We start from the raw sequence: 16,677 nt of genomic DNA, 5'->3' as shown, positions 1-16,677 counted from the left end.
GCGTGGCCAAAACATCTCCCGCTTGGGTACCACATGCTTGACCAGACATATGTTGACCTGCCATGCAGTTCGTTGGCAAGCGTATCTAAAAGACCCACACCAAAGAACAAAGAGGACCTCTACTTGCTCCTCATCAGCTGAGATTTCCAACCCCACTATACCTTCAGTCCTCTCTGAGACCTGCACTGAGAGGAATGAAGGTGTAGAATTAGGTGTGTCACAGCCAAGTACTTGTGGGCAATCTGCTTTTGGTACACCGACGTCAGATTGTACCAGGCAAATTTCCCTGCCCCAGCTGCTGCACCGCCGAAAGAAGTTTGCTCCCAGCCATCCACATGCCCAGCGGTTGAATGCTAGCTTGGCAAAATTGCTAGCACTTCAACTGCTGCCTTTTCAGTTGGTAGACTCTGCCCCCTTTCGTGAGTTTGTGGAATGTGCGGTTCCTCAGTGGCAGGTACCCAAACGCCACTTTTTCTCATGGAAGGCGATTCCGGCTCTCTACCGGCATGTGGAAGGCAATGTCCATGCCTCGCTGGACAGGGCGGTCAGGGGTAAGGTGCATATTACCGCTGACTCATGGTCCAGCAGGCATGGACAGGGACGTTACCTAAGTTTCACGGCGCATTGGGTGACTCTGCTGGCAGCTGGGAAGGATGCAGGGCAAGGTGCAGTAGTGTTGGTGGTTGTTCCGCCACCACGCCTCCAAAATCCTAATGATTGTGACACACCTCTCTCCTCCACCCCCTCCTCTTCTTCCTCCATGGCCTCTTCCTGTGCTTTGTCCTCGGAACCAGCGGTGCTCCGTAGCCGTTCAAGGGGCTACGCAAGCCAAAAGATGCCATGCGGTGCTTGAGCTGGTGTGCTTGGGGGACAGGAGCCACACTGGGGCAGAGGTTCTGTCAGCTCTGCAGGGGCAGGTTTAGAGGTGGTTGACGCCACGCCAACTTAAGGCAGGAATGGTGGTTTGCGACAATGGCACCAACCTCCTCTTTGCCCTCTGACAGGGACAAATGACCCATGTGCCCTGTTTGGCTCACGTCCTTAACTTGGTGGTGCAGCGGTTCTTGGGCAGGTACCTGGGCTTACAGGATGTCCTGAGGCAGGCCAGGAAAGTCTGTGTGCATTTCCGCCGGTCATATAATGCCAGTGCTCGGCTGACGGACCTCCAAAAGGAGTTTAACCTGCCCAAGAACCGCCTAATCTGTGACATGCCCACCAGGTGGAACTCAACGTTGGCCATGCTGCAGCGGCTGCACACGCAGCAGAGGGCCATCAATGAGTACCTGTGCGACTATGGCACCAGGACAGGGTCAGGGGAGCTTGTTTTTTTTTCCCCACGCCAGTGGGCCATGATCAAGGATTCATGCACTGTCCTGTCACCATTTGAGGAGGCCACGAGGATGGTGAGCAGTGACAGTGCATGCATCAGTGACACTGTCCCCCTTGTCCACCTGTTGGAGCACACGCTGCGTGGAATAATGGACAGGGCACTTGAGGCAGAACAGAGGCAGGAAGAGGAGGACTTCCTTAGCTCTCAAGGCCCCCTTTATCCAGACAGTGTTCCTGCGTGCCCGCCGATCACACAGGAAGAGGACGAGGAGGAGGAAGATTGTGTCAGTATGGAGGTGGAGCCTGGCACTCAGCATCAGCAGCAGTCTTTAAGGGATCAGTCCCAAGAAACACATGGACTTGTATGTGGCTGGGAGGAGGTGGCTGCGGACCATGTCGTTCTTAGTGACCCAGAGGACTCCGGACTGAATGCCTCAGCAAACCTACGCTGCATGGCCTCCCTGATCCTGCAAAGCCTGCGTAAGGATCCTCGTATTCGTGGTATCAAGGAGGACCAATACTGGCTGGCAACCCTCCTTGATCCACGTTACAAGGGTAAGGTTGCGGACCTTATCTTGCCATCGCAGAGGGAGCAGAGGATGAAACATCTTCGGGAGGCCTTGCAGAAAGGTCTGTGCAACACGTTCCCAGAGACTGGGAGGTTACAAACTCCTGTTTCTGGACAATGTGTTGCTGAGGCTTCGGTCAGTCAAAGAAGGAGCGGTGGAGAAGGTGGCCGTCTATCCGATGCGTTCAGACAATTTTTTGGTCCGCAGCCCCAAGGTATGATCGGTTCCAGCAACCATCGCCAGCGTCTGTTTTACATGGTGCAGGAATATCTAGGGGCAAGATCAGACTTGGACACCTTTCCCACCGAAAATCCTCTGGGTTACTGGGTCTTGAGGATGGATCACTGGCCAGAGCTTGCACAGTATGCAATTGAGCTACTGGCCTGTCCTGCATCCAGCGTTCTTTCGGAACGCACATTCAGTGCTGCTGGAGGCGTGGTAACCGATCACAGGGTGCGTCTGTCCACCGACTCGGTCGATCGACTGACCTTCATAAAAATGAATCAGTCTTGGATCACCACCAGCTACCAAGCACCTGATGCTGATGTAACCGAATAATTTTTTTTGAAATCTCAGATCCCTTCAAAGACTGCCTATGCTAATGCTGAGTGACTATCCCTGAGTAATTATCCTCTTCCTCCTCAATCATCACGCTGATAGCTTGTAAGAACATTTTTGGTTCTGGGCGCCACCACCAGTGCCTAAGGCACAATTTTTCAGCCCTGTTTAACAGGGGCGTGTAATTACAATTTTTGATGCAATACTTTGCAGCAGGGCTCGTTCCTGCGTTCCAACTAGAGTGTCTGTGAGGGGTTGCAGTGTTGTGGCACCAGTGCCTAAGGCCCAATTTTTCTTCCCCTGTTTAACAGGGGCGTGTAATTACAATTTTTCATGCAATACTTTGCAGCAGGGCTCGTTCCTGCGTTTCAACTAGAGTGTCTGTGAGGGGTTGCAGTGTTGTGGCGCCAGCACCAGTGCCTAAGGCCCAATTTTTCTGCCCCTGTTTAACAGGGGCGTGTAATTACATTTCTTGATCTAATATTTCATAGCAGGGCCCATTTCTGCACTCCCCAAGAGCGAGTGAGGACTTACAGTGTTGTGGCACCAGCACCACCACCACCAAAGGCCCAGTTTTTCTGCCCCTGTTCAACAGGGGCATGTAATTACAATTCTTGATCTAATATTTCACAGCAGGGCCCTGTGAGGGCTTACGTTGTTGTGGCCACAACAACACCTAAGGCCCAAATTTTTGCTGAGTATATAGGGCAGGCCCCTACTTTCAAACATCTAACTTACAAACAACTCCTACTTGCAAACGGAAGGAGACAACAGGAAGTGAGATGAAATCTACCCCTAGGAAGGGAAATTCTCTCCTGTAAGAGTTAATATGGGAAAAACATTTCTCCTTTCCACTGATGCTTTCCAATCCTTGTTCCACAAAAAACCCCAAATTCTCAAAAAACATTTGTCATTGGGACAAAAAGTGAGGTGAAATCTTCTAAAGAGGAGGAAAGACAGCAAAACAAATGTCACAGGGGTGATAACCCTTCCCTATGTTTTCCAAAAAGCTTAAAAAAGATATTTTGGCTGGAGCTAAACACGTTAAAAATGTACCCGTTCAAAATGACAAACAGATTCTACTTAACAACAAACCTACAGTCTCTGTCTTGTTTGCACCGCCTGTATACTGCTGTTCAGAGTATATAGGGCCTGGTGACCCCACACCTTTCCTTATTTTAATTTGGGTGCGGGGTTTCCCTTAATATCCATACAAGACCCAAAGGGCCTGGTAATGGACTGGGGGGTACCCATGCCGTTTGTCTCACTGATTTTCATCCATATTGCCAGGACCCGACATTACATTAAACCCGCAAGCAGTTTTAAATGAGATTTTTTTTCCTTTTAAAAATGACATTTGGTGCAGGGACGGGAACGGGACGGGAACACGGGAAACACGCGCCACTTTACAGGCATACTATAGACACCCCCCAGGTACGATATTTAAAAGAATATTTCACTTTTTTTTTTTTTACTTTAAGCATCATTAAAATCACTGCTCCCGAAAAAACGGCCGTTTTTAAAAGTTTTTTTTGCATTGATACATGTCCCCTGGGGTAGGACCCGGGTCCCCAAAGCCTTTTTAGGACAATACCATGCAAATTAGCCTTTAAAATGAGCACTTTTGATTTTGAACGTTCGAGTCCCATAGACGTCAATGGGGTTCTAACGTTCGTGCGAACTTTCGGTCCGTTCGCAGGTTCTGGTGCGAACTGAACCGGGGGGTGTTCGGCTCATCCCTACTGCTTGGACATTTATAAGTCAGAGGGAATGTATTCTTTTTTACCTTAGAGCGTTGGGATTACTTCAGAGGTGCGATTGGCACACACTGCAAATTCCAGTGGCAAGAATATGCAGCTGAAATGACGTGTGTTGCAAGTGATGCAGCCAAAGCTATTCATGGCTGTTCACACAGTCAGCTGCAATAAGGGAAGGATGATCATGACTTACTGCAGACACAGTCTCCTTAACCTCAGTCAATCGCTGGCTCTGCTAATAGTTACGAACAGTCACAGCTGCATGCACACACCTGTCATTCCATGTACAGGAATCTGCATATTCTTGCTGCTGAATTTCGCAATGTAAGAATGAAGCCTAAAGCCCCATACACACTATTAGATTTTCTGCAGATTTTTGTCTTCAGCACCAAAACCATATAGTATGAGGTTAAACCTTAAAAGTTTAAATTTGTATGCAATCAGGCAGGCCCTTTGCACTACATGGTTTTTGTAAATCTGAAGAAAAAAAATCTGCAGAAAATCTAATAGTGTATATTGGGCTTAAGGCTCAATTCACATCTTTGCATGTTGCTTTTAAACATGTCTGCGGTGCTTGTTGCTGTGCTTTTCCGTGTTTTTGTTTTTTTACCGCATTTTGAGTTTGTTTTTATCTGTTGTTGGGCAGATTTTAAAAAATGCAAATTGCGGTAAAAACGCACTACATGCTTTTCTGCAGCTTCTGTATTGAAGTCTATTCAACAACAAAAAATGCAAAAAAAGCACTATTTTGCGTTCAAAAAAGTCCCTGACCCTTTCCAAAAATGCAGAGGCACAAAAAATGCATTGATGTGAATGTGTTCCATAGGAACCCATGTTAAAAAAAAATAAAAAATGTCCTGTGTTTCTGCAAAAAGCATGAAAAACGAATGAGCCTTAGTGCTTCCTGGGCTTTTTAGTATTTGGTTTTAGCTTCAAATTTGCAAGGTTGCCATCTGATCTTCTGTTCTCATGTTTAACCACTTGCCGACCGGGCCATAGCTGAATGACTGTTATAGCATGGTTGTTTAATTCTGGGAGGCCGTCCAATGACGAAACGATCACTTGTCAAAAAACGGCACATGTCTAATTCAGCTCTCTCCTTGCACGGTGTACACAACGATCAGTACAGCGTGCGAGGAGTGGACGGAGACTGCAGCAGCACTCATCCGTGCCACTACAGTGCTTATCAGTGCCTCACAAAAGCGTAATAGGTAGTCGGGAAATTCGATTTGTAATTTTATGTCCCTAGAGCACCTGACGGTGCCCCCTGAATGGTGGGTCTCTGTATGTGGCCATGCTCTGTAAAAGTCTCACATGTGGTATCAACATACTCCGCAAAAATTTCGCCCTAAAATACATTCTGCTACTCCTCCAATATACATGCTCTGTGTTAGAAACATCTTATAAATGGACAACTTTGTGTAAAAAAAAAAAAAAAAAAAATCATTTTCTTTCCACATTTTTCTAAAACTTGTGAAAAAAAGCTCATAATGCCTTATAGAAAATACATTGGGGTGTTTTGCTTTCCAAAATGGGGTCATTTTGTGGGCGTTTTCATTGTCCTGGTGCTCGAGGGTTTTCAAAAGTGTGATAGGTTGTCTAGAAATTATATGTGTAATTTATACTCCTAGAACGCCCAGAGGTGCTACTTGCACTTTGGGCCTCTCTATGTGACTAGGCTGTGAAAAAGTATCGCTATACTCAGGAGGAGTAGCAGAATGTGTTTTGGGGTGTAGTCGCAAGTATGCCTATACCAGTGCTTCTCAACTCCAGTCCTCAAGGCGCCCCAACAGGTCATGTTTTCAGGATTTCCCTCTAATGAAACAGCTGTGGTAATTACTAAGGCAGTGAAACTGATCAAATCACCTGTGCAAAATAACAAAAATCCAGAAAACAAGGCGCCCCAACAGGTCATGAGGACTGGAGTTGAGAAACACTGGCCTATACAGTGTGAGAAACTTGGTAATATGACCATTTTGTAAAAAAATAAAAATAAATAAAAGTAACAAGTTTTTTTTCTAATTTTGCAAAGAATTGTGGGGGGAAAAAATACAACTACAAAAAACTCACAATGCCTCTTACTAAATACCATGGAATGTCTACTTTCCAAAAAGGGGCCATGTGGGGGATATTTGTACTTTCCTGGCTTGTTAAGCTGGCCATACAATTTTCTTCTTCAATTTTTCTTTAGATTTACCTTTAACTATGTAGTGCAAGGGCCTGCCTGACTGCATACAAATTGAAAGTGTTTAGGTTTGACCTCCTACTTTATGGTTTTGGTAAATCTAAAAGAGAATTGTATAATGTATGGACAGCCTTAGTGTCTCAAGAAATGAGATAGGCCATAAGGTGTGATAAATTTTCAGCGATTGCCACCACAGCTTGTAGACTAACTTTAACAAAGATCAAATACTATATACTTATTTGGGTTATTTTTACCAAACAGTGGTGATTAAATACCACCAAAAGAAAGCTCTGTCTGTGTGCAAAAAAGACAAAATTTTTATATAGGTACAGTGTTGCATGACTGAGTAATTGTCATTCAAAATGTGCTGAAAGCTTAAAATTGGCCTAGTTCGGAAGGGGGTTTAAGTGGGCAAGTAAGTGGTTTCATTGTAACTGGTTCCAGACCAGCTCACGTCTTTTTACGGGGGCAGAATGGCTCCCTTGCACAAAACCCCGTACGGGTACAGGGTTCCTTTAAGAGCTGCCAGAGGGCGTGCACCTGCTGCACGGCAGGGTAACTAATGCGCATGGCCAGCAATCACGTGCATGGGGATATGTGTGTGTAAACACGGCAAGTTGAGTTGATGCTAAATAGTTTGATTATGCACAACACTTTCACCCAGTTATCCTCTGAATCATTCAGATGAACATTAGCAAACTTCAGACGGGCCTGTACATGTGCTTTCTTGAGCAGGGGGACCTTGCAGGCGCTGCAGGATTTCAGTCCTTCATGGCGTAGTGGGTTACCAGTTGTTTTCTTGGTGATTATGGTCCCAGCTGCCTTAAGATCATTGACAAGATTCTCCTGTGTAGTTCTGGGCAGATTCCTCACCAGTCTCATGATCATTGAAACTTCACGAGGTGAGGTCTTGCATGGAGCCCCAGACTGAGGGAGATTGACCGTTCTTTTGTGTTTCTGCCATTTGTGAATAATCACACCAACTGTTGTCACCTCTCACCAAGCGGCGATGGTCTTGTAGCCCTACAATCTTGGACAGATCTTTGGTCTTGGCCACGGTGAAGAGACTGCAATCTGATTGATTGCTTCTGTGGACAGGTGTCTTTTATACAGGTAACAAGCTAAGATTAGGAGCACTCCCTTTAAGAGTGCTCCTAATCTCAGCTTGTTACCTGTATAGAAGACACCTGCAAGCCAGAAATATTTCTGATTGATAAGGGATCAAATACAAATTAAAATGCAAATCAATTTAAAACTTTTTTTGAAATGCGGTTTTCTGGATATTTTTGTTGTTGTTCTGTCTATAATTGTAAAAAAACAAACAAACCTACCATTAAAATTATAGACTGATCGTTTCTTTGTCAGCAGGCAACCGTAAAAAAGTCAGCAGGGGATCAAATACTTTTTTTTCCCTTCACTGTATAAATATCAGTTTCTGGACTAACTTTACTGCAGACTATACACTATTTTGGGTTATTTTCACCAAAGAAATATATCAGTATACATTTAGGCCCAAATTTATGAAGAAAGATTATTTATTAGCAAAATGTTTTAACAGAAATTTTTTTTAATGTATTTTGCTCTATTTGTGTGAAAACTGATACAAATTTCATATGGGTACAGTGTTGCATGGCAATGCAATTGCCATTCAAACTGAAAATTGGCCTGAGCAGGAAGTGGCTCAAAGTGTCTGGTATTGAGGTGGTTAAGAAGATTGTTTTGTAAAATCAGTCTTTCATCCCCCCCCCCCCAGTACAATTTTTCACATGGTAAGGCCTCTTGCACTTCAGCTTGAAAAAGCTCAGTACAACGTTGTTTTTTTTTTTTTTAACAGATCTAAAATGCAATTGTTTACAATGTGCCTGTACACACAGGCAAGTAAACAAGCGCTGCATATTCTTGTGTAAAAATAAATAAAACTGTGTTCCTGGTCAGTATTGTGTGCCAGATGCACACATTTGCTAATGTATTTTCTCTAAGAATGTACCGTGTGATATATATAGATATCTACACTCACAAAAAAGGAAAAAAAGTCGGGACTGACGTCCAAAAAAAAGATGATGCTCAAACGTCAGTACCGTGTACTAGAGGCCTAAAAAGTAACTTTTTTTTTCCCTATTATCCCTCATTATTGAATAATGAAGCATTAAAAATAGCTACCTTATAAACAGCCATTGGTATATGTACCCATAGAATATTGTCTAAGGATTGAGCACACAGTTTTGCCATTCAGAAATATATAGTTCATAAATAGATGGTCCATTTTCTTTGCAGGTAGATTTTGAGACTACCAAAGTCCATTACATCTCTGATAAGTCATTTGTAGGCAAAGATGTCCTTTTAAGTAATAGCTCTTCATACTGCTTTTGGGAAAGAAGGTCTTTTGTAATAGTCTTGCTCTCTTCAAATTTTGGCAGTACAACTGCAATGTAACCCTCTGAGGATGGCTAGCGTAATAAAAAAAAAAGTGAATTAATGTTAGCAAATTAACAGTAATAGCTACATCAAGCATTTAAAAATAAAGAAGTACAATTACATCATTCTGGAGCAAAGCAAAGGCAAGTAAAAGCTGCTAGGAATTGGGAGTTAAAAAGCAGATTACCTGTACAGAAGACATGAACCGTGAAAGCTGAGGCCCAAAAAAAAAAAAAAAAAAAGGGGAGCAAGTATTTTCCTCTAGTAGCCGAAGCTGACCTTTTTCCCTATTCCGGAGTTACCATACCTTTATTTTCACTGTAAGGACTCTTGCACAGGGACACCTAAAAACTCCACATTTATAAGCATTAGTCACACTGGTGCATATATTCACACTGCGTATAGATCCTATGCGCCCATCCTAACCTTTTTAGTCAGCAATTTGCTGCCAAGAATCTAATGTTCATACATAAGTACCATATGCAAGTACCCCGTATAGAGGCATGGCTTCGCTTCTGTATGTCTGAGCTGCGCGCCCCCCCCCCCCCCATGACTGATGGACGAATAATTAAAGATGCGATCTTACAAGTTTAGAACCTGAAGTGAAAAATTATTTGCCCCTTTCCTGATTTTTTTTTTTTTTTGATGATGATTCAGATCATCAAAACAACATTTTTTACACAAAGATCATCAAAAACACAAATATTTTAAAATGATAATTTCACTTATTAAAAAAAAAAAAAAAAAAAAAAAAAGCTGTCCAAACCTGCCTGGCCCTATGTGAAAAAGTAATTGGACACCCCACTAAATATCATACATGAACAGTGATTAACCACATTTTTTGGAAAGTTGAGTTAAATTTCACTTGCCACTGCCAGACCAGTTGACTCAAGAAGTCAATTAAATAGAAGCTGTCTGAAAAGTGAAGCACGCTAAAAAGAAAAATCATCTTACGATCTAAGGAAATTCAAGAACAGATGAGAAACAAAGTAATTAACATGTATCAGACTGGAAAGGGTTACAATGCCATTTCTAAACAGCGGTGAACCTTCTCAGGAGTGGCCAGCCTACAAAGAGCACGACGACTCATCCAAGAGGTCAGAAAAAAGCTGTCGCGGTAGCGGCCGAATACCGACGGTAAAGCGCCGCTAACAATAGCGGCGTTTTACCGCCGACGCTGCCCCCGTGTGAAAGGGGCCTTAAGGTCAGTGTTCATGATTCAACAATAAGAAAGACTGGGCAAAAATTGCATCAATGGGAGAGTTCAAAAGGCAAAAGCCACTGCTGACCAAAAAGAACACAAGGGCTCATCTCACATTTGCCAAAAAAAAAAAAACACATCCCAATTATCCACAAGACTTTTACATAGTAGGAGAGGTTGAAAAAAGACGTCCATCAAGTCCAACCCATGTGTGTGATTATATCTCAGTATTACATTGTATATCCCTGTATGTTGCAGTCATGCAGGTGCTTATCTAATAGTTTCTTGAAACTATCGATGCTCCCCCCTGTGGAAGGGAATTCCACATGCTTGCCGCTCTTACAGTAAAGGACCCTCTACATAGTTTAAGGTTAAACCTCTTTTCTTCTAATTTTAATGAGTGGACACGAGTCTTGTTAAACTCCCTTCTGCGAAAAAGTTTTATCACTATTGTGAGGTCACCAGTATGGTATTTGTATATTGAAATCATATCCCCTCTCAAGCGTATCTTCTCCAGAGAGAGAATAAGTTCAGTGCTCGCAACCTTTCCTCATAACTAAGATCCTCCAGACTCTTTATTAGCTCTGTTGCCCTTCTTTGTACTCACTCCATTTCTAGTACATCCTTCCTGAGGACTGGTGCCCAGAACTGGACAGCATACTCTAGGTATGGCCGGACCAGAGTCTTGTATTGCGGGAGAATTATCGTTTTATCTCTGGAGTTGATCCCCTTTTTAATGCATGCCAATATTCTGTTTGCTTTGTTAGCAGCAGCTTGGCATTGCATGCCATTGCTGAGCCTATCATCTACTAGGACCCCCAGAGGTCCTTTTCCATCCTGGATTCCCCTAGAGGTTCTCCCCCCAGTGTATAGATTGCATTCATATTTTTGCCATGTAGTTGCCCACCCCATTAATTTGTTCAGATCTTTCTGCAAGGTTTCCACATCCTGCAGAGAAGTTATTGACCTGTTTAGCTTAGTATCGTCTGCAAATACAGAGATTGAACTGTTTACCCCATCCTCCAGGTAGTTCATGAACAAATTAACTAGGATTAGTCCCAGCACAAAACCCTGGGGGACCCCACTACCCACCCCTGACCATTCCGAGTACTCCCCATTTATCACCACCCTCTGAACTCACCTTTGTAACCAGTTTTCAATCCATGTACTCACCCTATGGTCCATGCCAACTGACCTTATTTTGTACAGTAAACATTTATGGGGACCTGTGTCAAATGCTTTTGCAAAATCCAGATACACCACGTCTACAGGCCTTCCTTTACCTAGCTGGCAACTCACCTCCTCATAGAAGGTTAATAGATTGGTTTGGCAAGAACTATTCTTCATGAATCATGAATCTAAGCCGGTTACTGCTAATGATAGCGTTCTCATTACTAAAATCTTGTATATGGTCCCTTATCATCCCCTCCAAGAGTTCACATACTTTTGCTGTTAGGCTAACTGGTCTGTAATTCCTAGGGATGTATTTTGGGCCCTTTTGGGCAATGTTTTGCGAACTGAGACAAAGGTTGAACTTTTTGGAAGATGTGCATCCCATTACACCTGGCATAAAACGAACACAGCATTTCATAAAAAGAACATTATACCAAAAAGGTCAAACATGGGTGGCCGTAGTGGGATGGTCTGGAGCGGCTTTGCATAATTAATGGAACCATCAATTCTACGCTCTACCAGAAAATCCTGAAAAAGAATGTCCAGCCAGTTCGTAAGCTCAAGCGCACTTCGATTATGCAGCAGGACAATGATCCAAAACACACCAGCAAGTCCACCTCTCAATGGCTCAAAAAATAAATAAATGAAGTTTTTGTGTGGTCTAGTTAAAGTCCTGACTTAAATCCAGTTGAGATGCTGTGGCATGACTTTAAAAACAGGCCATTCATCCTTGAAAATCCTTCAATGTGGCTGAAATAAAACAATTCTGCAAAGAGTGGACAAAAATTCCATTCACAGCGATGTGAAAGACTCATGGCCAGTTATCGCAATTGTTGCCGCCAAGGGTGGCTCAACCAGTTATTCTGTTTAGGGAGCAATTGCGTTTTCCCATAGGGCCAGGCAGGTTCAGACAGCTTTTATTTTCTCTTAATAAATTAAATAATTTAAAAACTGCATTTTGTGTTTACTCGGGTTATCTTTGTGTGATATTAAAATTTGTTTGAGGATCTGAATCATTTAAGTGCGACAAATATGCAAAGCATATTTACAGCACTGTATTCTTATCTAACCTATTACCAAGCAGCCATGGTAGTTATACAGTGGCAGGTTGGCACGGCTGTGCAAACCGCCGTAGGTGTACTTCGGCCACTGCAAGAGCTGTGGGAGGCACGCCGCCAATACGCGTGGCCGAGATCGCTCCACAGAGAGCCAGAACAGGAGATCCGTCAATGTAAACAGACAGATGCCCATTCTGACAGGGGAGAGGAGAGAAAAATATGTTGTTCCTAGTGATCTGGAACAGCGATCTCTCTCCAGTCAAACACCTCCCAGGGAACACATTTAACCCCTTGATCGCCCCTTAGCGTTAACCCCTTCCCTGCCAGTGACATTTACATATAGTCCCCCAAAAAAAAAAAAGCTGATCACCGTCATTACTAGTAAAAAAAAATTAATATTAAAAATGTCATAAATATATCCCTTATTTTATAGGCGCTATAGCTTTTGCGCAAACCAATCAATATACGCTTATTGCAATTCTTTTTTTTTCCAAAAATATGTAGAATACATATTGGCCTAAACTGATGAAGAAATTTGTTTTGGGTTTTTTTGGATATTATAGCAAAAAGTACTTTTTTTTTATACCACCAAAAGAAAGCTTTTATTTGTGGGAAAAAAAATTACATCCATTTTGTTTGTGTACAACGTCGCATGACCGCGCAATTGTCAGTTAAAGAAACGCAGTGCCATATTGCAAAAGATGGCCTAGTCAGGAAGTGGGTAAATCCTTCCGCAGCTGAAGTGGTTAACTCCTTATTAACCCTAATCAACTCATTTTTCCCTTCGCTATGATTTTAATCGTATTTCTAATTTTCTTTACCTTATATGTTTTTCTGTGCAGTTTTGTGTTGCATAAAAAAAAAAATATATATATATAATAATAATAAGTGTAATATAAAAGTATATCTAATATACTATTTGTATGTTGGTCCATGTGGGCCCCCTTGCCTGTTATAAATAAAAAATTAAAAAAAAAAAAAAAAAAAAAAAAGTATATCTAAACCCAAAGATGTAGCACTGAGGTATACTCCTTGGTGTGGTGGTTGCATACATTTTCTTTTTTCAAGCATCTTTTGTTTTATTTTCACCTCATAATTCTGCAAAAAACACACTTCCTGTCCCCGTGTGATTACATCACTCCTCCTTGGAAACTTGATCATGTTTTGTACCAGAAACCATTTTAGGGGTATATTTATAATGCTGTGAATCTGACATGTGCATGTATTTTTGTTTTTCCAAAAATTGAATTGAAAAGAAAACCATGTGCCACATACATGGATGGGAGCAAACACATACTGTACCAAGGCATGGGGCAGCCAAAAGACAAATAGAAATCACCCACACAGAAACTCTTCCCCCTCTTCCCCTCTGTGCATACTACAGCATTGCATACTAGCTCATTATGAAATACTTACCTTAAAACAAAGCTGTTGCAGTGGCCCCCGAACACTGCTGTCAAAGCTGACATCTTTCCCGGAACTTCTTCTGGGTTCACGGGCTTCCGCGCTGCGAGTCGCGATGACGTCACAGGCTCGGAAGGAAAGGCACCTGTGGGCCTTTCCTTCAGAGCGTGTGCGCCAGTGTTGTCACTGGGTGCATGCACTGAAAATCTCCCCTAAACTGTACAGGTTTAGAAGATATCTTTAATACCAATAGGTAAGCCTTATCTATAGGTAAAAGTTTGCAGAGGAACTTCCGCTTTAATGGGGGGGGGGTAGGCTCCTTACCCAGTCTATTGCATTACTTCAAACACCTTTTATTGATATAAATATATATATATATATATATATATATATATATATATATATAATGTATATATCAATAAAAGGCTCACAAAGGCAACTCCAGGACCTAGATACCGGATATGGAAGACTAACACTACAGCAAATGCAAGAGCTAATGTGTTTCAAGTGCTATACCCTCTCTCAGCAAATCACCTTACAATAGTGTATCTTGAGGTCGAAAAAGTCTTCTTGGCCCCCTAAAGCAAAACAGAGCGACTTAGATTTTTTGAGGCAGCAGCCGCAATATAAACCCTCACAGCACAAACCACATCCAAGCAGGTGAGAGCTGCCTTCTTTTGGCCCTTAGAAGGACATAGGAAGGGTACATTTATCTATCATATACCACATTCAGTACAAAAAAAAAAAAAAAAAGCAGCATTCGGATGCCACTTTATCCTTACACAACACACAAAAAGGGGTTCTCTGCAGGACAGGGTTGCCAGCTCTGAAGCCTGTCTGGCAGTGGCAATAGCCACCTTATCAGTAAGATCCATCAATTGAATATCCCAGATCAGGCAAGGGTGGCTTTTGTAGGACCAAAGGAAGGTCCCACAGCATCTCAGAAATCCGACAAAAAGGTGGGGAAATATAGTGGGTATAGAAAAGACTCAACTCATTTAAAATAATCACATTGTGTTGCTATGCAGCCTGAAATGAACACAGACCGAGTTTTTGTTTTATCCGACTGTATTTACTCATAACATCCAAGTGAAAGATATAGCACCAACATATCAGGAAAAAAAAAACAAAAACGGAATCACTGTGTTGGAAAATGAGTGCCGTGTGCTTTTGGTCATTGTTATGTTGGAAGGTAAACCTTCTTCCCATTGACAACTTTCTGGCAAAGGGCTTCAGATTTTTCTCATGAATTTGATGGTATTTTGCCCCATCCATTTTTCCTCTATCCTGACAAGTGCTCCAGTCCCTGCTGCAGAGAAACACCCCCATAACAGGATATTACCACCATGCTTTACTGTAGGAATGGTGTTATTTGGATGATGAGCTGTATGTTGGTGTTATAGATATAGATTTTCACTTGGATGTTACAAGTTGAACTAGTAAACACAGCTGGATAAAACAAAAACTGTGTCTGTCTTCATTGCAGGCTGAAACGCAAAAAAAAGGTGATTTTAAAGGGGGGGGATGCTTTTCTATACCCACTGCATGTGCAACCCCTTTGACAAACACCTTCAAAGAGTAAGATGTTAAGGGGCTCTAGACCAGAACAGCCAAGCCCGAGACCTGACCTTTCAGGGTACTCAAGGCCAACTTTTGATCCAGCCCTGACTGCACAAGATAAGCAAGCAACCTATATCAATGATGAGGGTGGAAGTTACTCTGCTCACACCAATGGAAATACATCTTCAATTAATATATACCTTACGAAAAGTAGCCTCTCTGCAAAACCATTGCACAGAGCAGGTAAGTATAGGCATGTTTGGAATATATTAAAAAAAAAACAAAAAAAAACAAAAAAAAACAAAAAAAAAAACACCACACACACACACACGTTTACAACCACTTTACTTCTTGTGTTATGTTAGAGTGGTTTTAAACCTCAGACATGAAAAGTGAACAAAGCACATCCCTCTATAGTGTGTACTAGCCTAAATCCAAAGCACATAGAGGGATCAGAGAGAAACCACACTATCTGCATTAGTCACTGATTGCACGCTAAGCTGACACCTCCCAGAAGACTGACCACCCCCCCCCCCCCATCTCCAGCAAACGACTCAGACATTTTTATCAGCCTTTTGTGGAAGGTGGTGAGTGTCCCTTGCCCTCCAATCGACTATTGTATTTCAATGAGCTCCGTGCTCTTGCTCCCTAGTGTGGCAAATCAGATCCCCACCCCCTGTTTTCTACTGCTGAGGGGGAAAAAAAAAACCCTATGATCTGTGTTTTATAAAGATATACAGAGGAAATGGATGCAGATAAACAGGTACAACTTATTTAGGAGGATTTTTTTCATCTCTGTATCACCTGTGGAAAGTTACTTCCCTGCGTATATGTAAGGGTTTACAACCACTTTAAATCTGAAATGGTAAAAGTGGAGTTTGTGTGAAATGTCAAAATGTTTTTTTGCTGTGTTTTAGTCTCAAACTACCTTTCTGAAAAACAGGCAAATAAAGAAGTAACTTGGAAAATGAACAGCACGTTTTACCACTCCTGTACAGATCAATACAAGCTAATGATTAAGTGTTTTGCTACAATTATCTGATCAAAATAGATTTAAACGTAAAAACAAGTTTGCAAACAATTATTTGGAAGTTCTTTTAGATAGAAATTGTCGGCTTAAGAAGTGTGTATGAGTGGTCTATAATATTTACCTTTTCTTTTAACAGTCCAGGATTGTGAAGAATATTTTCATTAACTTCTAGTAGCCGACCTCTGATACAACTAGATAAACAAATTAAAAACTAGAATTAAAAAAAAGGTATGTATGTAACAGTACCAAGGGAAAACACTGAGTGCCACAAAACAGGTTCCCAATTTATCTGGGCATATGAAAAATTTGAAAAAGTGTTGTCTTGTGTAACCATGAGGTGGCTATTGAGCAATATTTAACTGAATAACTGACAAAACATTATACATAAAAAAAAAAAAAAAAATTAGGACAGTTGCCCTCTAAGACTTTGCTTACACA

At 42.1% G+C, this 16,677-nt stretch overlaps 1 protein-coding gene across 4 annotated transcripts in view; it reads right to left on the bottom strand.

Moving 5' to 3' along the window:
* Window positions 1-7,915: 7,915 nt before the first annotated feature.
* The window catches only part of ABITRAM (actin binding transcription modulator), a 46,454-nt gene continuing 37,692 nt past the window's right edge, over window positions 7,916-16,677 (bottom strand). For 3 of the 4 annotated variants that reach the window (XM_073630828.1, XM_073630829.1, XM_073630827.1), the window contains exons 6-7: window positions 16,361-16,430; window positions 7,916-8,845 (exon numbers count right to left, since the gene is read on the bottom strand). In XM_073630828.1, coding sequence (XP_073486929.1) covers window positions 8,699-8,845; window positions 16,361-16,430 — 217 coding nt within the window. In that variant the 3' untranslated portion in view covers window positions 7,916-8,698. The remainder of the gene's footprint in view (window positions 8,846-16,360; window positions 16,431-16,677) is intronic. The other variant, XM_073630830.1, reaches the window with a different exon arrangement.

This window comes from Aquarana catesbeiana, linkage group LG05 (genome assembly GCF_042186555.1).
Source record: "Aquarana catesbeiana isolate 2022-GZ linkage group LG05, ASM4218655v1, whole genome shotgun sequence".
NCBI classification, from domain to species: domain Eukaryota; kingdom Metazoa; phylum Chordata; class Amphibia; order Anura; family Ranidae; genus Aquarana; species Aquarana catesbeiana.
The sequence above is the reverse complement of the archived record's forward strand: the minus strand, read 5'-3'. Positions and strand labels throughout refer to the sequence as shown.